The following is a 19,632-nucleotide window of genomic DNA, read 5'->3' on the forward strand; positions in this document are numbered from 1 at the left end:
AATGTATCCAATTTCGGTTGGTACGTTTTCGAAAGAATCCCTCTGTGCATTGTAACAATGTTCGCCTGAAATTCTACATTCTAACCGATCCATCTAAATAGACGTATGAAGTGTACTCTGCAACATTATGACATATGTAAACCAATTGTTCCAAATTATGAAATGCTTTCAGTTTTGCTGCAAATTAACACTCGAAACCACAACGTTACCACAATATTGCAGTTGTAATCTATTCAAATGTGACATGAATAGGCAAACAGAAATCAGTGTAAAGGCAGCTCAAACGGTAGCGAGATGGAACTGCTCGAGGAATATTCCGTTGGAAAAAGCTGATAAAAATGTCCAAGTGAAATTCATTCTGTTCGGTCACTATCGTAACTGTTATACACATCAATCATGTTTCTGAATTGAAATGTTTCTCTTCTACAACGTCATAGTCTAGTCGTGTTTGTTTGTTTGTTGTACATGTTGTGTTGTATATATCAATCAAGGGAGAATATATGCAGCGCGTATCGTATCACAACATTTCTATTTTCCGCAGATTCTCACCGCATTCTATTCCATAAAATACAAGCAAACTAACAAACAGGCTACATAGCAGATATACCTTACAAAGGAGTTCTTTTTTGCTTTCAATTTTCTTTTCATTTTAGTTGAGTTATTTGATTGAATGGGGTTGAAATTACGTTGATGACGTAATTCTTTGCGCTTGGTAAATTGAAGCACAATTTAGACATCTCACTGCACAGAGATCCTGCTGGATTTTCGTTGTAAGGATATTTCTTTCCCTACGAAGACTGCAGAATAATATCAGTGTTAAGGACCTACGTACCGTGGTACCGTCATATTTTTATGTCTGTTGGGTGATGGGTAAACATATACCGTATATTTTGGGTGTGGATGCGTGGAACGATGGGACATAAGAAATACGTATGGATACGGGATAAATCCATTTAATTCTTACGCTCTGAAATAGACTTTGAAGAACGTTCAAGAGCCGGTATCTCGCGAACACTTCATCCCCATTTTTTGTAATTCAAAACATATGTCTGCTCCTTATACATATAAATGTTAAATAATTCATTTATGCTCCCCACAACCGAAACAAGACAGATTGAGAGACGCAGACGTATAGTAAATCACAGCTAAATGTGCGATATAGGCTGTCGAAAAAACAGCTGTTAATAAATAATAAGAATTTAGTGGAACGGAATGTTATTCAAATGTGTGAGATAAACGTACAAATTACATCGCACAGAGGGATAATTTTGCTCACTCGGTAAAAATAAAGTGTCAACAGAGACACAAGCGAGTGTTAAAATGGTGGTACGCAAAACGGTGCATTTAATGTCCAAATTTGTGAAAAATTACTGCTTAATGCGGTGGCACGAACGGTTATCGATTACAATAGAGCAAGAAATATGAGATTACAATCGATGATATGTAGGCCACCAATTTTGGGGTAAAATTTACCGTTTTAGCATTGTCACAACAAACAAAAATTAAGAGAAAAATAAATAAATCCATGACTGGACGCGTGTCCATATAATGAACCGCACGTGTCTCATATCTTCTTACTTTCAGTAACAATAACAATTTACAGAGCAATAAATTACTCGTAAAAGCTTAGGATATACCAAGAATATAACTCTTGGTTTATAGACTTGGTTGAATTAGTTAAGGAAAACATATTTAGACTGCAATTCACACACGTTCAGCATTTTAAACTTTAATTCCACTAAACTGGAGTGGAGGGTTACCCGTACAAAGTCTGGAAATTGTAGACAAAACATAGCTAACGCCGACCCGTACGAAACACCTATTCGTATCAAAAGCCTTTACTGTGAAACTCTTCATTTCTTTTACTTCATTCTCTACTGAAAAGCTATTCGCCCTTTAAAATCACTTGCATTATCCACTCTTTGCCTTGTTATCATATACAAATAAATTGCCGGAGGCAATATAGACAGCCCCGTACGAAGTCAACTTTGATAAATTCCTATTTAAACAGCTATATACCGCTATATTTACCTATATTTTCCTATAAATAAACATTTCACAGATGAATATGCTATTATATAGCTCTATATGCCTGTATATAGCTCAATATAGCTGTATATAGGTATATATAGATGTCCGTATATGGAATCCCTGAAACCCCACACACATAACAAATTATTTCCATGTTAACAGAAACTCTCTAAGTATCATTTTTCTCAAGATATATCACTTTTATTAAAATCCAATATGGCCGCCGGCAGCCATTTTGTTAGGAGACCGGAAATAGTACCGACGCTTTACATTCGTTAATACCTTTCAAACAAAAAAAAAATTCATGAAATTCGGTCAAAATTTACTCGAGATATTGACAAAATACTCCACGTTCACTGTACGGCCGAGTAGCCAGATAAGAGCTCACTCCAAGAGACCGAGCTCATGCTCCGGAGAACATAATTTCAAAAACTTTTTTTTTCCCTGATTGGTACGGTCAATACCTATCTAATAAAGCTAAAACAGACGAAATATGTTCAAATGTGGCCGACCTACAAGCAAAAACTGCTTGCCGCCCTGTGCCTGTTTCACACCAATGGGTCTAACTCACGAGTCGGTCATCCGATTTCCATAAACTTTATTTTTGTCGATCGGTATTGTAAATACCTTTTATTTGACGTATCACTTACAAGTGTAACGTTTGAATGTCCGGAGATATCTTCGAAAAACCGTAAAGCACTTATTGGGCCACAGCTCGGGAGGGGTCGATCCAAAATCACTCATCTTCGAACTTAGCCTGTCTTTTGACATTACCAAACGAGGAAAAAAAGAATTTTCAAAATCGGATGCGTTTTACTCAAGTTATCGTGCAGACAGACAGACGGACAGACGGACATTTTTTTTTTCGCGGATTTGGCATCTCTAGACAACCACAATATGTTTCCCCTTACTCAGGGAGTCCAATTCGACGTGTTACAAACGTATGCGTAAACCTATAAGACCCCAGTACTTCGTACGGGTCTAAAAAGAGTATTCCTAGTTTTGATGGTTTTCATACATTAGAAATTGTTGTTGGTCACTTAACATACAGAGCCAGGAACAATTTTTGAGGAAACATTTTTCAGTATTTTCCTTAAATTTCTCACACTTTCCCGAATTTTCCAACATTTTTCCAAATTTTCCTAAAAATATTTTTTGGAAAAATTTTGGGAAATATGTCAAAATGTAGGGAAAAAGTGCAGCAAAATGCTTTCCCAACTCTGACTTTCCAGAATTTTTCAACACTTTTCCAAATTTTCCCAAATTTTTTTTGTGGAAAATCATGGAAAAACTGACAAAGACTAGAAAAATGTTAGAACATTCAAGAAAATACGGGAAAATAGTTTTTGTACACAGGCTGTGTCAAGCCGACATTTTCCATTTAGAACAAAGTCACTCTCCTAAGCTTAACATAAACAAACAATCAAAATAGACTGAGTCATCAATACCTTGTCTATTCAAATAACCGAATTAACGAATCATCGCATTATAGTGAGCTAAATCCAATTAACAAACAATTGGAATTTCGGTTTGTTATCGATTTCAGCTTGACCCGATACAATCATCGGGACAGAAGGAAACAAACAATTGAAATTGACATTGAGTCAAAATTTCCGATTAAATTGGTAAATAATGTAAATGAGTCAACGCAAAATAAATACAAAATCTCTCGTCACTCACCTTGTACTATATTCCTGAAACGATCCACCATCCAACAGTCGAATTTTGGCAAACAGCATAGCATTTAAGAATGGCACCTCCACCAACTCTTCCAATAGAAAATCCACCGAAAATTTATATTTCTTTTTCTTCATCATAAAGGCCATTCCGGCGCCAGGCCCAATCAACGTCATTCACTTTAAAATATTGATTATTATTTTTTTCGGGTTTGTTTTTCTTTTGATTTATGAGTGAAACGATTTTTGTTTTGTTTTTCCGATAAAAATGATGATATTTTTAGGATCTTTTCGAAATTTTTGATAACGTAACTGTTTTAACAGAACTTGTATTTGGTTGGTGCTGTTGTTGCAGTTTCTCAAAATACGTTTGAATAATTCAAAAGAAAAATTTCATTTGAATTTCGGTTTTTTTCCTTCTTTTAACGAAAATATAATTTATTTATTTCACTAGAATTTCATTTAAAATAAAAAAAAAAACTTGTTATTTCACTTGTGTTTATGATTTTTGCGCCATCCATTCCACAATTAAATGATTTACAAAAAATAAACTCCGAGACTATTTATTGTAAGCACTAAAGAACACTGCACAATTTGATTATTTTTCCTATATTTGAAACAGAAATTCGTTTAGTGATGCATAAAGTTGAAAACGCAATAGAAATTGCAGCATATCCCAGCGTTGTTCATCCAAAGAAACGAGAGAAGAAGTCCTAAAGCAAATAAACATTAAATTTAAAAAAATGCCAGACCGTTGCAGACAGATAGAAAAGAAAAAATTTTGCTTTTAATACAAAAAAAAAGTTATTTTTCCAACGATAATAACGTTTGCCCAGGCGAATATTGTAATTGAGTGAATTTTTTATTGTAACAACGACTGACGACTGGCTTTATTTTGTGCGAATTCAATGTAAACGTGAAAGATTGAATGAGATATGAAGTAGAAAATATATCTGAAGGGCTTACGACTTATAATGGTGTCGGTCGGTGTTGATAAATGAACAAACAACAACAAAAAAACCTCACGATAAAACATGGATTTTACCGAATTTGTGTGTTTTTGTCGTTTTTAGTTAATGTGCGGGCTTATCTGTCATATAAATGAATATATGTGAATGGATGGTAATTAAATTTTAGTCCACGATAAGTTAATTCGCCTTTAGCCGAAATGTTTCTGAACCAGAAAGCAAAAAAAAATTGTTGGATAATTATGAACGATTTGCTTTTGCAAATTCAAAGATTAAATTCATGTTTCTATGCATAGCTCTCTTGTTCTTGGTACTATTTTAAGAAAGGTAGGTGTTATTTGCATTCGTGTGCAAACAGTCTTTAAAACACTATTTACACCCAGTTGCAAATAGTCGTCAGTACAGTATTTGCACTCGGTTGCAAATAGCCTCCAGTACACTTTTTGCACCGGATGGAACATTCTTAATTTCTGAGGTGAAACATTCATGCTCCAGCTAAGAAAATGGAAGAACCAGAGTACCACGATTGGCAAACAGATGCAAATAATCACTTTGTGCGACAGATTTTCTGCTGAATACGGTTTTTCAAAGTTTAAATCAAAATTGGTTCGGCGAGTTTAAAACGAAAAATCAATTCACCCCTAATGCAACACCTACTTCTCAGGTCAATTTGTAGAAGGAAAAATCAATTTTCCTCTAATACAACACCGAAACATTAGACCAATTCGTAGAAGGAAAATCAATTTGTGTTTATCGTAACAGGTTAAGTTCTAGAAGGAAAAATCAATTTTCCTGTGATGTGCACCAGCTAGTGTATTAAAGACTATTTGCAGCAGAGTTCAAACAGTGTATTAAATACTATTCGCACCCGGGTGCAAATAGTCGCTTCGTTTAAGAATTTTGAATTTATTAACATTTCTCAGAACTCATCAGAACTCTCGAAGGTATTAAATTTAGGCAAAAAAGTCCTTGCCCTGTACGTGAACCATAGAAACAATTTTTAAAATTCAATAAAAATTATGATGAAGCAGGTAATTTGTCGAAAAAAAGAAATTGTCTGAACTCAAGTGATACCTGCTACAGGTACACTGATGATGTAAATCTTAGCGTACATGGTACATCACAGTGTCAATTTCGAAAGACACATCTAACACCAACAACTTCTCACTAAAAAACTACACAAACGTGCACGTTACAACTTTATTTACCATTCAGTTAAATGACGGTCCGACTTATTTAATGTTTTCATTAGACTCTTCGGTATTAGATTGGGCCAGTTTATCTATTTGCTTAGTATGTAGTCTATGATGTCTAGATTAGCATTTATCTATCGAAAAAACCGTTACAGTCGAAGAAAGGCGACGAGCGCAGATTATGGATTGATAAAGAGTTATTTTTTTGTGTGTGTGGCCTAACTAACTTCGAATCGAAACATGAACTTGACAATCATTCAATGGCTTTCAATTAAAATTCGTACATTTTTATCTCACAAAACATTTTTTTTTGACAAAGATAACACCGCCACAGATATTCGGTTGAAATTACAATAATCCTGAGCACACACACCGGAAAATATAGCTTTTCACTCTATATATTGCATCAGGTCGAGACGAATGCTTCAGCGGACAGAGCACCGTTCCACTGTTATCATTTGTTTGCTGATATGGAAGGTCGTTGTAGATAAAATGAATCTATTTTCGTAAAATGTTTCGTTGAAAGTACGTCTTTGCTTTATCATCGGAATAAGTGGGTTGGGACGAAATATTCGAAGATTTGAAAATATTACAGGATATTAGGTGCATCATGCGTCATTAGATTCTTAGAATAACAATGCACAGCAGATATAAATGGATTTGAAATCTAACTTTTCAACATTTTGATATCGATCATAAAGTTTTGCGAAATTGATTCACTCAACGTGCAAGCGTTAGGCCGCTTCAATATACGTTCACCAGATGAATTAAATTGCTAGGAATTACTGGCAGTGTTAGTGAAAGGTAAAGTAATTAACTTAGTGCCAAATTGTCTGTTTGCCTTGCCGTTCTGCCAGCATCATATGAAATTATGTTGTTCTGCATGAGAGTAATAGTTTTTGAGAAAATGTTTTCGCGAGATTCTTGATTTTTCTCGATTTTCATGAAATTATGCGAATTCGCCCAAGTCGAAACATTAACACGAAGGGGATAATTCTCGAGCAGGAACTTTAGGCACGCCGGAAAGTGCTAAGGGGGTCGAGGAATACCTCCAAATAAATTTCTAAAAATCAAAAGTCAAATTTTTGATTTTTAGACATTTATTTGGAGGTATTTCTCGACCTTAGCACTTTCCGGTGTGCCTAAAGTTGACAAGTCATAATAACCGGCAACGTGTTTTATTGAAAAATTTATTGAAATATTCTTGATTTTCTCGAATTTTTTCTTGAATATTTGATTTTCTCGAATTTTTAGAATTTTTTCTTCTCAAAAGTACGACCTGCTGCTTGGAGATGATAAAATTGATTGAAACGTGAACAAAGGCAATTTCATCAATTTCATCAGCTCCAAGCAAAGCCACAAAGTTTCATTTGACTTTGTGAACTTCCATACACCGTTATTTAATGACTAAAAGTTCAAATGTTTTAAAGAATGACCTACAGTTTCAGGCATCCCTCTACCACTCAATTCCCAAAGTTATTAGTCGTTAAAAATTTGGAACCACGCACGTAATGTACTAATTATTATTGCATCGTTTATTCATTACTTTAAACATTTGTCTAAAGCCACGTCATCCCCGCAAGGTTGGCTTAGTGGTTCAATGAATCTTGCCAATCTGTAACTTTCAAAGTAGATATGAGCTGATCACAAATGAATCTACATAACAGGTATGGCCTATTCTTCAAAATCGGTCGATTTATCTTGAACTCATTCATCACTCATGTCAAAATAGTATGAAAATGAGTGCGTTTGAATCCGATTTTAAAATCATCATGTCGTTCGCGGTGGCATCAGACCATACTGGTAGTTTAAATTCATTGTTGCTCACAAGCTCCCTGGGACTCGATTGTATGACGAATTTAGCAAAATCAACGAAGTTTCATTCGTAGCGTAAGCAACATTTCCATTCGATCTGATTGTAGTCAGAAATAGTCAGAATTGGAAACCTAATAACTCAGTCCAATGTTAAAAGTATTTCCGGTGGAACTCCTAGCTGAAGTAAGTAACACGCTCACGGTTATTATATTCTTTATCGTTTACTTGACAAGGTAATCGTTTGTAGAAACATGTAAGTTGTGTTCAAAATCAATGGCTGTTATCCAAATATAAACCATAAAACATTAACCTCCATTGGTCAAACATCAAAATATATTGACGTAATTTCATATAATTTAACGTAATTTGGCATTGCGTGCCTTCAACCCCAGCTGCTGGTATTTGAAACTATTTTTTTTTTTTCAAACACAAAAACACGACATTAACATGCAAGCAACACAACATTTTGTTTTCGTATCTATACGAGTTTTCGGTGGGTTTTTTATTCGGTTACCAAGACATTGATTCATTTAGAAAACATAAACACCAGAATGAAATTTCGATGGACGACCGATTTCAATCGGTTCATATAGTTTTTGGTTTACGGTGGTCGATTTTGTTTGGAATAAAATGGAAATGTAGTGTTGAACATCGATGATATACTATATGGATACGCTGAACTAATGAACGGTTGTTAAAAATAGAACCGCTTAACCAACTGACCTTAACTGCCTGCCATTCGGATTTATGGTGATTTATTCGAATTATATTTTATTTGAGTTACATGCGTTTGAATTGGTGATTTATTTTCGTTTTATAACAATGTTGGAATAACAATTTTGATTTTTTTAAAGGGATGGTAATTTATAACCATTTATTGTGGATCAATTTTTGAATGATCCTCGTCATCAGTTCGATGGATGTTTGATGGAATATTGTCCGAAAAAGAATCGAATAATCTTGATGCTTTTCTAAATAGAGAACAGGCCCAGCCTGGCTGATAAAAGAAGAGCAGGAAATTTCGCTTAAAAAACACTAAATTGAAATGAATGGATTAAGCTTTAGCTGAAAGGGACACCAATAGATTTTAAGTAGAATTAGCGAAGAGTTGGGATTTTCTCTCTGTCTCTATCTCTCTCAACTCATAGGGTCAGGAGATGTCATAAGGAGCGGAGGAGTTGTCAATGAAAATGTGACAGCTCTAAACAATTTCGGCCACTTTTGACCCTTTTTTCGTAACGTCATTCACGTCGATTTCAGTTCAGTTTGATATTTCCAAAGTTCACAAGTTGAAGCAAACATTTAAAATCATGTCCGACCACGAAATAGAATGGCAACAAAGAGAGCAATCAACGTCGCGGTGAGCATCATCATCTGAAGGCCGATTCGGTTTTATCAAGCCAAGCATTTTTAATGAAGAAAGCCTGCCAACAAAACTTGACATCATGAGGAGAGTATGTCTGGGTGAAGACGACAAACCTGCAGATGAAAACAAAAGCGAACTGGTTGAGTTTTTTATTGCTGATGTTGTACATGAGGTTCTTATAATTTGGAAAAAGACACGAGTTCCGAGATTGTCACATACGGGTTATTCAATGAATAATATTCATCTGTTATCGATATTGACGACAAAAGTAATGACAAGCTCTGGGTAATATGGTCCTTCATATAGTAAAATACGTGTTAAAAAAATTGAAGTACAAGATTTGAAATCAACAGATTAAAAATACTTTGATCGATGGAAGTAGTAGACCCAATAATAATACTGGTAACAGGTTAATACAGTCAAAATAAATATTCATGACAAACTTAAACAACCTAAACTTTAATTCTACAGTAGAAGAAACCTATTTCGTTCTTACATCAGAATCTACTACTTCGAAAAATTACAATTTTGTTCTAATAGAGTTGCTTGACATCTGAAACTATTACATCTATATTAATCAATCTGAGACAAGTACTAACAAGTCCTAACAGGCAGAACTTACCAAATTTGAGAAAGTTTATTGTACATATGGGAGTACAAAGTTCACAGACAATAGCTCGCTAGTTTTGGGAAGCTACACATGCCACTGGTTGTGGATTTTCAAGTTGTTAAAATCGACCCACCCTAGCATGATCATATGCCTACAAGGGCAATAAGTTTTTAAGTTTCCTTATAAAGTCATATTTTCAAAGGAAAAGATCCATTAAATCTGTCTATGTGAAGTGGAGAGTCATACTCATTTATATCTTCTTCATTTTAGATTACAATCTGCTGTCAAATTCCTTTCAAAACTTATTAAGAAAAGTCTTGTTTAATATGATTTGACAACTCTAGCAATGCTAGAAGAAACCACCTGTTACATTATTCAGAAACTTTGCATTTCATGCGAATTGAAAGTTCGAGAGTTTGATTAAAAGATCATCAAGATATGGACATCATTGAAGCGACCAAATCGACAATCGCATTTGTTTTTCTATAACATTAAGCACCATCCGACAGTGTACTTCAACTATGAATAATTTATTATAGCTGACACAAGTCACTGTCGTGTGGTGTCACCATTATATTTTCCATGCGCGCTAGAAAATCTGCATAATTTCAAAGTTAATTTGAAGTCAATTAGCGTGCTTAGAAATACATTGAAAGAGTCGATTCTTCGTCATTTGCTTAACAATTTATTTATTTTGAATTTTTATTGATAAGTTAAATTAATAAAGTAAATAAATTGGCTAAAAATAGCAAACATTTTTTTGATTCAAAGTCAAAGGCAAGGAAAGTCAACAGAATTTATCCTTCATTATAAAAATTTGCTTTTCTTTTATCGCTACTCGCAGAGAAAAGCTTACAAGGCATTTATAGTCCGGAACGTTGTATCAGAAAAAGCCGGTTCGCTCGGTTTTCGTTTTTCGATTTTTTTTTTCTTTATGTCGTGTGACTGAGCATGAAAAACTGCGGAGATTTTTGTGGAAAATCGCTTTTCCGGCCGAAGACCATTTTTTGGAAGGAAACAAAATAGATTCTAAACTTTCAGGTTACATCACACTGGCAATTGGGAAGTGAATGGCCCAATAAGGAATGATGAAGTGTTAGGAACTGAACTTTACTTACCTCAAGAGTGACATAAATACAGTAAAGAACGAAACAAACAAGCCGATAAAAACGCGTGAAACGGTTTTAGAGGTGAGAAGTGTATGGAACATCAGAAAAGTTATTCCCTTGATACATTAATGGAATGTATATCGTGCTGTTAGTTATCATCATAAAAAGAGGTTCTGGCATCCACAGCATCCCAAGCTATTTTTATAACCAAGATTCAACTTTAAAATGTTGATTCAGATTATTGCACGAACTTAATCGGAAAATATGAATCTTCTGTTGGAAAATTTCAATTCTAGGAACTACGCAAATACTAGCCTAAATCTCAACGTCTAGGAAACGGCTCAAAGTCCGCCACACAGCAATCGAAGGTACTGACATCAGCTTTCCAAAAAGCCTGCATTTAACGAATTTAAAATTTAGAAATGTCGGTGTGAGGTAACTTCAAAGTTTAAGAATTTTTCGGGCCAACCTTTGAGAAAATCCCTATATTGACTCCATTTTGTTTCACTCAAAAACAGTTGTTCAAAATATTGTCCGTTGTTCAGAGTTACAAGGAAAATAGTGTATACAGGGAAGTAATTTGATATCTTGTATCGAGTAAAAGTATCGGTGGGCTTCAGCCCGAGGTACTTTTCCTCATCGTGATACGAAATATCAAATGTTTTCCTGTGTGGATGGAATGGCCCTATTACCTCCCTAGTAAAGTACAGGAATTTTCGAAAAATTGTGTTCCTTTTATGAGATATTTGATAATACTGTATGCTGGTAATGTAGTTGCCGGGAAATAGTTTTCGTAAAAGTTTGGCTTCCACTTAATTGCGCCCTTGCAGAACAAATGCACCGGAAAATGTATGTCCGGAAGGTCAATTTTACTTTTTTGGTTACCGGCAAATTTTGACTCGGTTACCGGGAATACATTATTTCCCGGATGCCAGATTTGACTTTTTAGTTTTTCCATACAAAAGGCATTTCGGTCGGAAAACCGATTTTCCATTCTCCAGAAATAAAATTTAGTTCCGCAGTTTCTAATGCTCAATCACATGACATAAAGAAAAAAGTTCGAAAAACGTAAAGCAAGTGAATTGACACAGCCACACAACGTGCCGGACTATCAGCTGGGTTATAGGTACACAACTGACTCAACGAAATTATTTAAATGAAAACAATATTTTGAATGGTTAATTGTTCGATAAAAGAAAAGAGTTTCCAACGTGAAAAATGTGTACAAAGCCGAATTCATTATCCCGTAGCTGTCAACAAACACCAGAAAAATGAATGTAACACAACAAAATAAAACGATTAGTTCAGACGATTAAATAAAATGAGCTTGCTTACGTTTACACAAAAGTGCACAGATAAAAAAAAGAGACTGGGAAAAAATGAGGATGTTGATAATAACTGAAATGGAATGTTAACGCTGCTGAAATGAATAATACGACGAAGCACAGAAACATAAGCAAAAAAGAATTAAATCGTGTTTATCTAAAACAGCGATTATTTAGTATGTCTACAATGTCTCTACTCTTCATTGTATACACCACCCTCATATTTCTAGTATATCATCACCCAACCGATACCACTACGGCGAACGACCAACAACAACAACAACAACATCAACATAGACTCGAATTTTCATACAGACAATTTCATTGTTATCACACAGAGTTTAGTTTTGTTGAATTTATTATTCATTCATTCACTATCTGGCTAGAGCCAGACATGGTGGTATGTGTGTGTATGTGTTGTGTATGACATAATAATAATAGTTCCGAATTGAAATTCGTTTTACCTTTTAAATGAAATTTGAATTTTTTTTTCTTCTTGTTTTTCCATTTCCGTCTGTGTATTCGAAGATTCTATTTCTGGATTGTTCCGAATCCGAAAAAAGAAAACACACCCGATGTAGGTCAAGCGTCAAATTGATTGAACTGATTAAGTTTTCAGGTTTATCTGGTGCATTGTACTCTCTTTCCTTCGGATGGTTTTTTTTACTACTTTTTGCATAAAAATGGGAACGTGATACGAAATGGGTCATGAAATGATTGCTTGTGCTGATGGTTTTATTACCAGTCATGTTTTTCGATCGAATTCTTTTTTTTTTCTTTGGTGCAAAAAGACAAAAAGCGTCTTCCAAAGGTCACGATTTTTTGGGAGTTAATTAACGAGTTGATGACGAAACGTACAAACACAAATCTCATCAACAAATCGAGTATCAGATTCACATCTCAAGGGCAGATCGAAATTTAACCGCAAATCCAGATACGGTAAACTTTCCGCTGTCGACTTGAAAATAGAAAATTTCACAATTCAATTACAATGCAAATTTGTTTTCATTAACAACAAAAAAAAAACACCACACACAATGCGTCACCATGGCATTATCAATTAATTACTTTTTCGCATTTATTACCATCAATTTGAGATTACTGGCAGAGATAATGGAATATGTTTCATGAACTTTTGTACAAACTTGTACGATTGGATTGTGCGATAAAAGCGAGTGAATGGAATCGCGAAGAAAAACGGGTATTTCCTCGAAATCGTAGGAGTGTTCCTGAAGCAACATTTTACCGCGAAAAAGCGTGACACTTACTTGTATCAGGACTATTATTTGAAAATTTACTGAAAGTCAAATTTTATCGAAAATTTGTCAAATTTTATCGAAAATTTACCAAATTTTACCGTAGATAGAAAATTCTCGATAAACTTCAGTAAGTTTCGATCAGAAAACTTCGGTAAATTTGGGTAAGTTTCACTAAATTTCGGTAATTTTCAATAAGTTCACCAATAATAGGACCTGAATTATAAAATCATTAACATGACGACCTTGACAAGAGATAACAGTTGAATCCACATTATCAGAATTGAATTTATTTTCCCCTGTACTCTGAGTAGAGTCTTTAAAAAAATCAATTTTTTGTTCTAATACGAAAATATGAGAATATCAAACAAAATCCTATTAGAATCGGATTGCGTAATCATGTAACACTTTCAATGGTGCAATTTTGATGTGTATTTGATTACACACAGTAACGAAGTGAAAAGTTTTCTGTAAGTTGGTATCTATAAAGAGCTAATTGCACAACTAAGCAGACGATAAACGACCTTAAACATCCGGCTGCAATATTATTTTACCCTGTGACACAGGGTCACCGTGTCATACATGATCACACATTACTTGTATAATACGTAAAGCTAGAGAGAATTTCGTTATCTGATTGATGAGTAATGTTAAATAATTCAAAGTCATTGCTAGCAATGTATTCTCGATGAGAACGGTTACGTCATACTATCTGTAGTCAAAGGAATTGGAGTTGACTTCTACGTTTAGAGCTAAATTGTACATGATATCCTATAGAATGTTGTGATGAGAGCGAAGGAATTACAATTCGGACCAGTTATTTTAACTTGCCTTGGGGATGTGTCAAAAATGTATATGAAAATATGAATCAATGACAAGTACCCCAAAAGCATTTATAACTAGACTTCGGAACTTTCGCTTTGATCATAACAGTCTATGAATGCCAGTGACTGTTCACTTAGGACATCTTTACGCAACCGAAGAACATGATGGGATGGTGCTAATCAAATATTGCATGAAAACAGAACAAAGACCAAAACCGTCCGTAGAAAGTCATTTCACTCTTACATTATACTGTGCACATCCTTACACGATTGAATGAGGCGTATACGGAGAGAAAACCCTTACCCATATGGAGCCTCTTATCGTCACATAAACAGCAAAAGAATTTATTTACATTTTAAAATGAAGCAAATGCACGACAACAGTTTGTTGTTTTCAATCAATTTGTTGCGACACCTTGCACAAAGCACAAGGTGAATGTTTTTCAGTTGCAAATATAGATTCGACCGAAAGTCACATAATGCAAAAGCGAAAACAACTTACCAAAACATTGGACTAAAATTTAAAACAAAAATTTTATGAATAAAATGTGATAGACGGTCGTGGCGTTCCATATACATATATGTTATGCTGTTCAGTTCTTCTCAATTTTTTATTTTTATTTAAATTAAAACATCCTCCAACGAATTTACATATTCTTCAATTTAATATTAAACATGAAATGCAACTGAAAAGCAATGAAGCTACGCCATGAGCACAAGAGACACATCACACACAGTGAAATTTCGTTTAAAAATTGATTAGCAACAAAAAATGTAAATAGACCAGAAAATAAAAAATGAGAAAAAAAAATTGAAATAAAAGCCACCAGCGACACTCACTCAATTAAAATATCGTCAATCTCGTCAATGAAATCAAATTTATATTTTTGTTATTCAATTTCTATTCTATATTTGTGTATAATATCGACGAACAGACGAAGCACAGTGGTTTATTTTATAGATATTCGTTGGTTGTTAATATCGTAGAGATACATGAATTTCAAAGAATTTTTATTTATATTGCTCTCGCGACGAGGCACACACAATTATATGAGTATCAAAATTTCATTGTGTCGAATTTCACATAGTCTACGATAGAAATTGTCACTTAAATTTGAATAATTTCAACTAACCGCACAATAATCATCCGATTTGTTCGTTGAACAAAAATTAAAACAATGAAACTAATAAATAATTTTGTAAGTAAAATTTCATTTCGTCCATTGTCGAAGTTTGCAAGTGAATAAGAAGTGAATAACTGATGACATTTGAATCGAACGAACAGATTGTCAATTTTTTGTGTTTTCGTTCGTTGAATTTTTTTTTCGTACAGCTTTCGACGTTCGTTCAGTTTTATATATGGTGTTGTCCGATAATACCGACTGTGTTCAATTTGTTTGGATGGCGAACATTTTTGAATTTTATGTGTACGGTTCATAGGGAAATGTTGTTTGGAAACTCAGGCTCAAATTCATTAGATTTATGTAAGATTCTGTAACATTTCTAGTACATTTCGTCATAGATTTACTAATGTTGTGAACTAACTTCACTGCTATGACATTTCATGGATATCTAGCAGAAGTTATTTCACAAGAAAATAGATCGCAAAGGATGAAATACTGAACAAAATTATGGTGCCAACGAAGGTTTCCTACACATCATACTGAAAAATGAGAGAATTGATAGGAATGTATGCTTTGTTGGAAACTTACTTTAGGACATTTTTTAAGTACTGTATTTTCGCTGATATCTTTTTACAAAAATCCTTTTTGGAAAATGTGAGACGACAATAACCAGCGCAATGTGTCAGCTTTCAATTCAATAAAAGATATATTTGTTTATCTACCTAGGTGAAATAATAGCAGTGAAAAAGTGCTATTATTTCGCCGTCGGTAGATAAAATAGCGTATTCACCTCTGTCCAAATGTTTATTTAGACACTTGGGGTTATAACATTCGCCTTCGGCTCATGCAATAAGGCGTCATTCAAAAAGAACGTCACGCTCATAGGGACGGACTCACCTTTCGAAAAACGTGACGTGTTGTGACATGGGACGGACCCACATTATCTAAAGTCGGACGTCCTTTTTTGGTACTACATTTAAAAAAAAAAGTTACTTGGTATCAAGATGTTGGTAGTGTTTGATTTACCACACGAAAAAAGCGGTATCGATTTAAATACAGAATCAAATACATCGAAAAAGTAAACTCATTTCTACTGTGTGTGGTACTGGTACACTATATGATTTATGTTGCATTATCTTCTTTTCTTGCAACAATTAAAAATGATTCATATTCTGTTATGTGATCCATATAAACGTGTGCAATCGACTAATAAAAAAAGGGAAAAATACAAACTGTATGACAAATGATTAAAATCATATCGTAAGGCATATCCCCTAAAATCAATTTTTTTCAAAATAAACCTTTATTCATCGTTCCTATTAATTTCTGAGTGGAACACAGTCTGGAAGAATATAAAAAATCACAAAAAAATGTTTTACGAATTAGTGAACCAACAATGTTATGAGTCTAAACACGTAGAATTGAAATCGAAATAACATTTTTTCTCAACGTGGACAAAGCCTGCAAAGCCATCAAAGTCCTCAGAAGTCGATTCTTCTACGGCAGTCATCGCACCATGACTTTCGTTGCGTTTTTTTGGATTTGGCCGTTCGGGCCGTTCATATGTATCAGCGAAAATACAATACCCTCAAATGTCGACTCTCCTTAATTTCAACTAAGTATCCATTCCCTTTAACTCGTAAAAATTCGGACCACTGCGACCTTGTGACGCTAATAACGGTGTTACACTATCATAAGATACATAGAAAGTGAAGTCTTGCCTTTTCTTTGATGAAAATCCAACAATTCAACCATCCATTGGAATGTCTGACTGAAGGATTGAACCAGAGACTCTGAATTGGTAATAAGTCACAATAAGATTCGTAATTAAATTTCGGTAAACGTATCACAGCATCTGTCACTTCTTTTGTTTAAAGTATATTTCGTTTCATTCAAAATCTAGTACTTCATCAATTGTAGCCTAAACTTTGTTTTATAAGGAGATATCACTGAGAAATAATTGTTTTTTTAGTCGTCGTTGTCGATAACAAATGACTCATCATGGTTTGGTTTTTAGCAACTGAACGTAGCACAATACCTTCAAAAGCATGAACACTATCTACCTTGTTAAATTGCATGTGTATTTTTCATTTTCCTAAATTTTCCAATACTTTCTTACATTTTTCAAATAAATGTTTTGGGTAAATTGGAGTCGGGATTTAATTGACGAGGCAAAGATTCGAGATGTTTTTAACAATGACTAATTAAGGAAAATTAAGGGAAAATGTTTCGCCAAAAATCGTCCATGTGTGTAATTGTAACCACGGCAGAGTAAAATAAACCAGACAGGAGCGGTTTTTTTTTCTCAAACGTCAAATAAGTGATCTGAAACACTTCTACTTTTCATAAGCGATCGTTCGTAAAGTATGTCACAGCTAGAACCAACAGAAATTCACGACGAATATTTCGAGAACATACTTCGGTGAATTTTTGGACGCTGTGAGCGGAATTTCTTTGCGAGGAGACATTAGGAAGGCTTGGCGAGATTGGTACTCTTCTCAGTGGTGTGTCACTGCCAGGACTCTTAGCTGCTTTGCCTCACTCGCCAGCTTTAGCTCTCGGTTGGTTCATGGTCTAAAAGTTTACTCACTGATGTGGCTGGGTCCTATTTTGCTTCTATATGAGTAAAATGATCCGGACTATTCATAGAACTTAGGCTTTCGGGCTATAGAGTGGACAAGGTCGATGGATGGATTGGTGGTGTTATGCCGCTGAGAGATGCTAGTTTTTCCCGGCTTTTATTTTGATTCCTCGCAAAGACAACGTACACTCGATCAGGGTACATCTCAATGAATTTATATTCGAGGAATGTATTCCATGTTGTGCAAAACTCTTTGCAAAGGGACGATATGGTCGCTGTGTCGGGTCGTTGTGCTATTCAGTGGTGTGCCATCGCCTGGACACGCTGTCATTTCGCTTTTTGCACCGAAGGTCCTCGTCTCAAAGGTGGCTCGTCCGTCAGTCTAATTTGGAAGTACAGCCTGTAAATATTTTTCATATGCAGAATAAGCACCAGCTAAATATCACCAGGTGGATCTGCTAACACACACTTATTGTATGATAAACAATCAAAACACATTCTTAACAATGTGTTTACTTCATTCATACGTGTTAAGTGCGCGTAGATGACGTTAACGTAGAAATGCACTGTGTGTAGGTTGTCTTTGAATTGTATACAATACAAAGTGTTTTTGTTTGTACACCAGCTGGTGATATTCAGCTGGTGCTCATTCTGCATATGAGAAACTTTTAGCAATTGTAAGGGCTTTTGGGCTCAATAGTGGTAAAGTTTGGCGGTTGACCTTTTGGTGGCGTGCGGCTGGTTGGCGCTTCTGCCTGGCTCGACTTTCATATTGGCCCATTGCAGAGAAAGCTTACGTTCGAACGGGCTAGTCTTATAAAATATGAGACTGGACCAGGTCAATATCTAGCGGAATGTAAATCACAGGCTTCATCAATCCCAATGACAAGGACTGTGATTCGGGCGACAATGTTGCCTTACTCGCTGTCATTAGTGTAAGGCCTAAGGGGTGAGACACAGCTGTCCTTCCAGTGGCTTTCTAGAATTTACAGTCTAATGAAACGAGGTTGACGCCAGTCACTCTTTGCTTTCTGCCCTAAGAATTAGCTATCATTTTGGTACCTAATCACAGGGATCAGTTTGCTCGCCTGGAGTGATTCGTGTAGAGCGTAAGGCAATAGGTTGAGAAGGAGATGAGGTCCTGAAAAGGGCTTCAAGATTTTCATGATGAGAGGGTAGCACAAAGGATCCCATGATCTGTGTGCATTGATCAGAAATGATCACCCTAACTGATTAAATCTAAAATGTCACGCGTGACGGCTATTTCAGTTTTGCATTTTGGAGTACAGTCATTGCAGAAAATGTAAAAGAAAACGGTTGGCGGCCTTAAAAATAACTGAAACCATGAAAGACGAAAGTTATTCATGAATCCTACTACCATGAACATTTTCACACATCATTCATTGCGCATCAAAATTTCCCATACTTACAATTTAGAACGCACCAAACGGCTACAACAGTGCACCTAAAGGTCGTTATACAATGGTGCAACTATACCGGTCGTTTTAATCGTTCATATACTAATAATCGTTTATCAAATTTGAAGGCTGGTAGGCGTGCATTGCTAAGAATGTTGATCTTTTTTGTTGTGGTTAACTGACAAAAAAATGTGTATCTTTGATGGCGCGAGTCTTCGGAATTATAACAAAATTTTTGCTTAATTCTCACGTTATGCAAATGCCCAGTGAATCTTAATTTGATTTTTTTTTTTCAAAGCGTAAAAGATTAAGTGATAACCTCATCGTAAAGTTTAG

General features: G+C 35.0%; 1 protein-coding gene across 4 annotated transcripts in view; it reads right to left on the minus strand.

Moving 5' to 3' along the window:
- Window positions 1–15,449, minus strand: part of LOC119085246 — a 54,225-nt gene extending 38,776 nt beyond the window's left edge. For 2 of the 4 annotated variants that reach the window (XM_037195579.1, XM_037195576.1), the window contains exons 1-2: window positions 15,307–15,449; window positions 3,712–4,420 (exon numbers count right to left, since the gene is read on the minus strand). In XM_037195579.1, coding sequence (XP_037051474.1) covers window positions 3,712–3,884 — 173 coding nt within the window. In that variant the 5' untranslated portion in view covers window positions 3,885–4,420; window positions 15,307–15,449. Of the gene's footprint in view, window positions 1–3,711; window positions 4,421–14,675; window positions 14,930–15,013 lie in introns of those variants that run through there. The other 2 variants (XM_037195577.1, XM_037195578.1) reach the window with 2 other exon arrangements.
- Between the last annotated feature and the right edge of the window lie 4,183 nt (window positions 15,450–19,632).

Source organism: Bradysia coprophila, unplaced genomic scaffold (assembly GCF_014529535.1).
Source record: "Bradysia coprophila strain Holo2 unplaced genomic scaffold, BU_Bcop_v1 contig_94, whole genome shotgun sequence".
NCBI lineage: Eukaryota > Metazoa > Arthropoda > Insecta > Diptera > Sciaridae > Bradysia > Bradysia coprophila.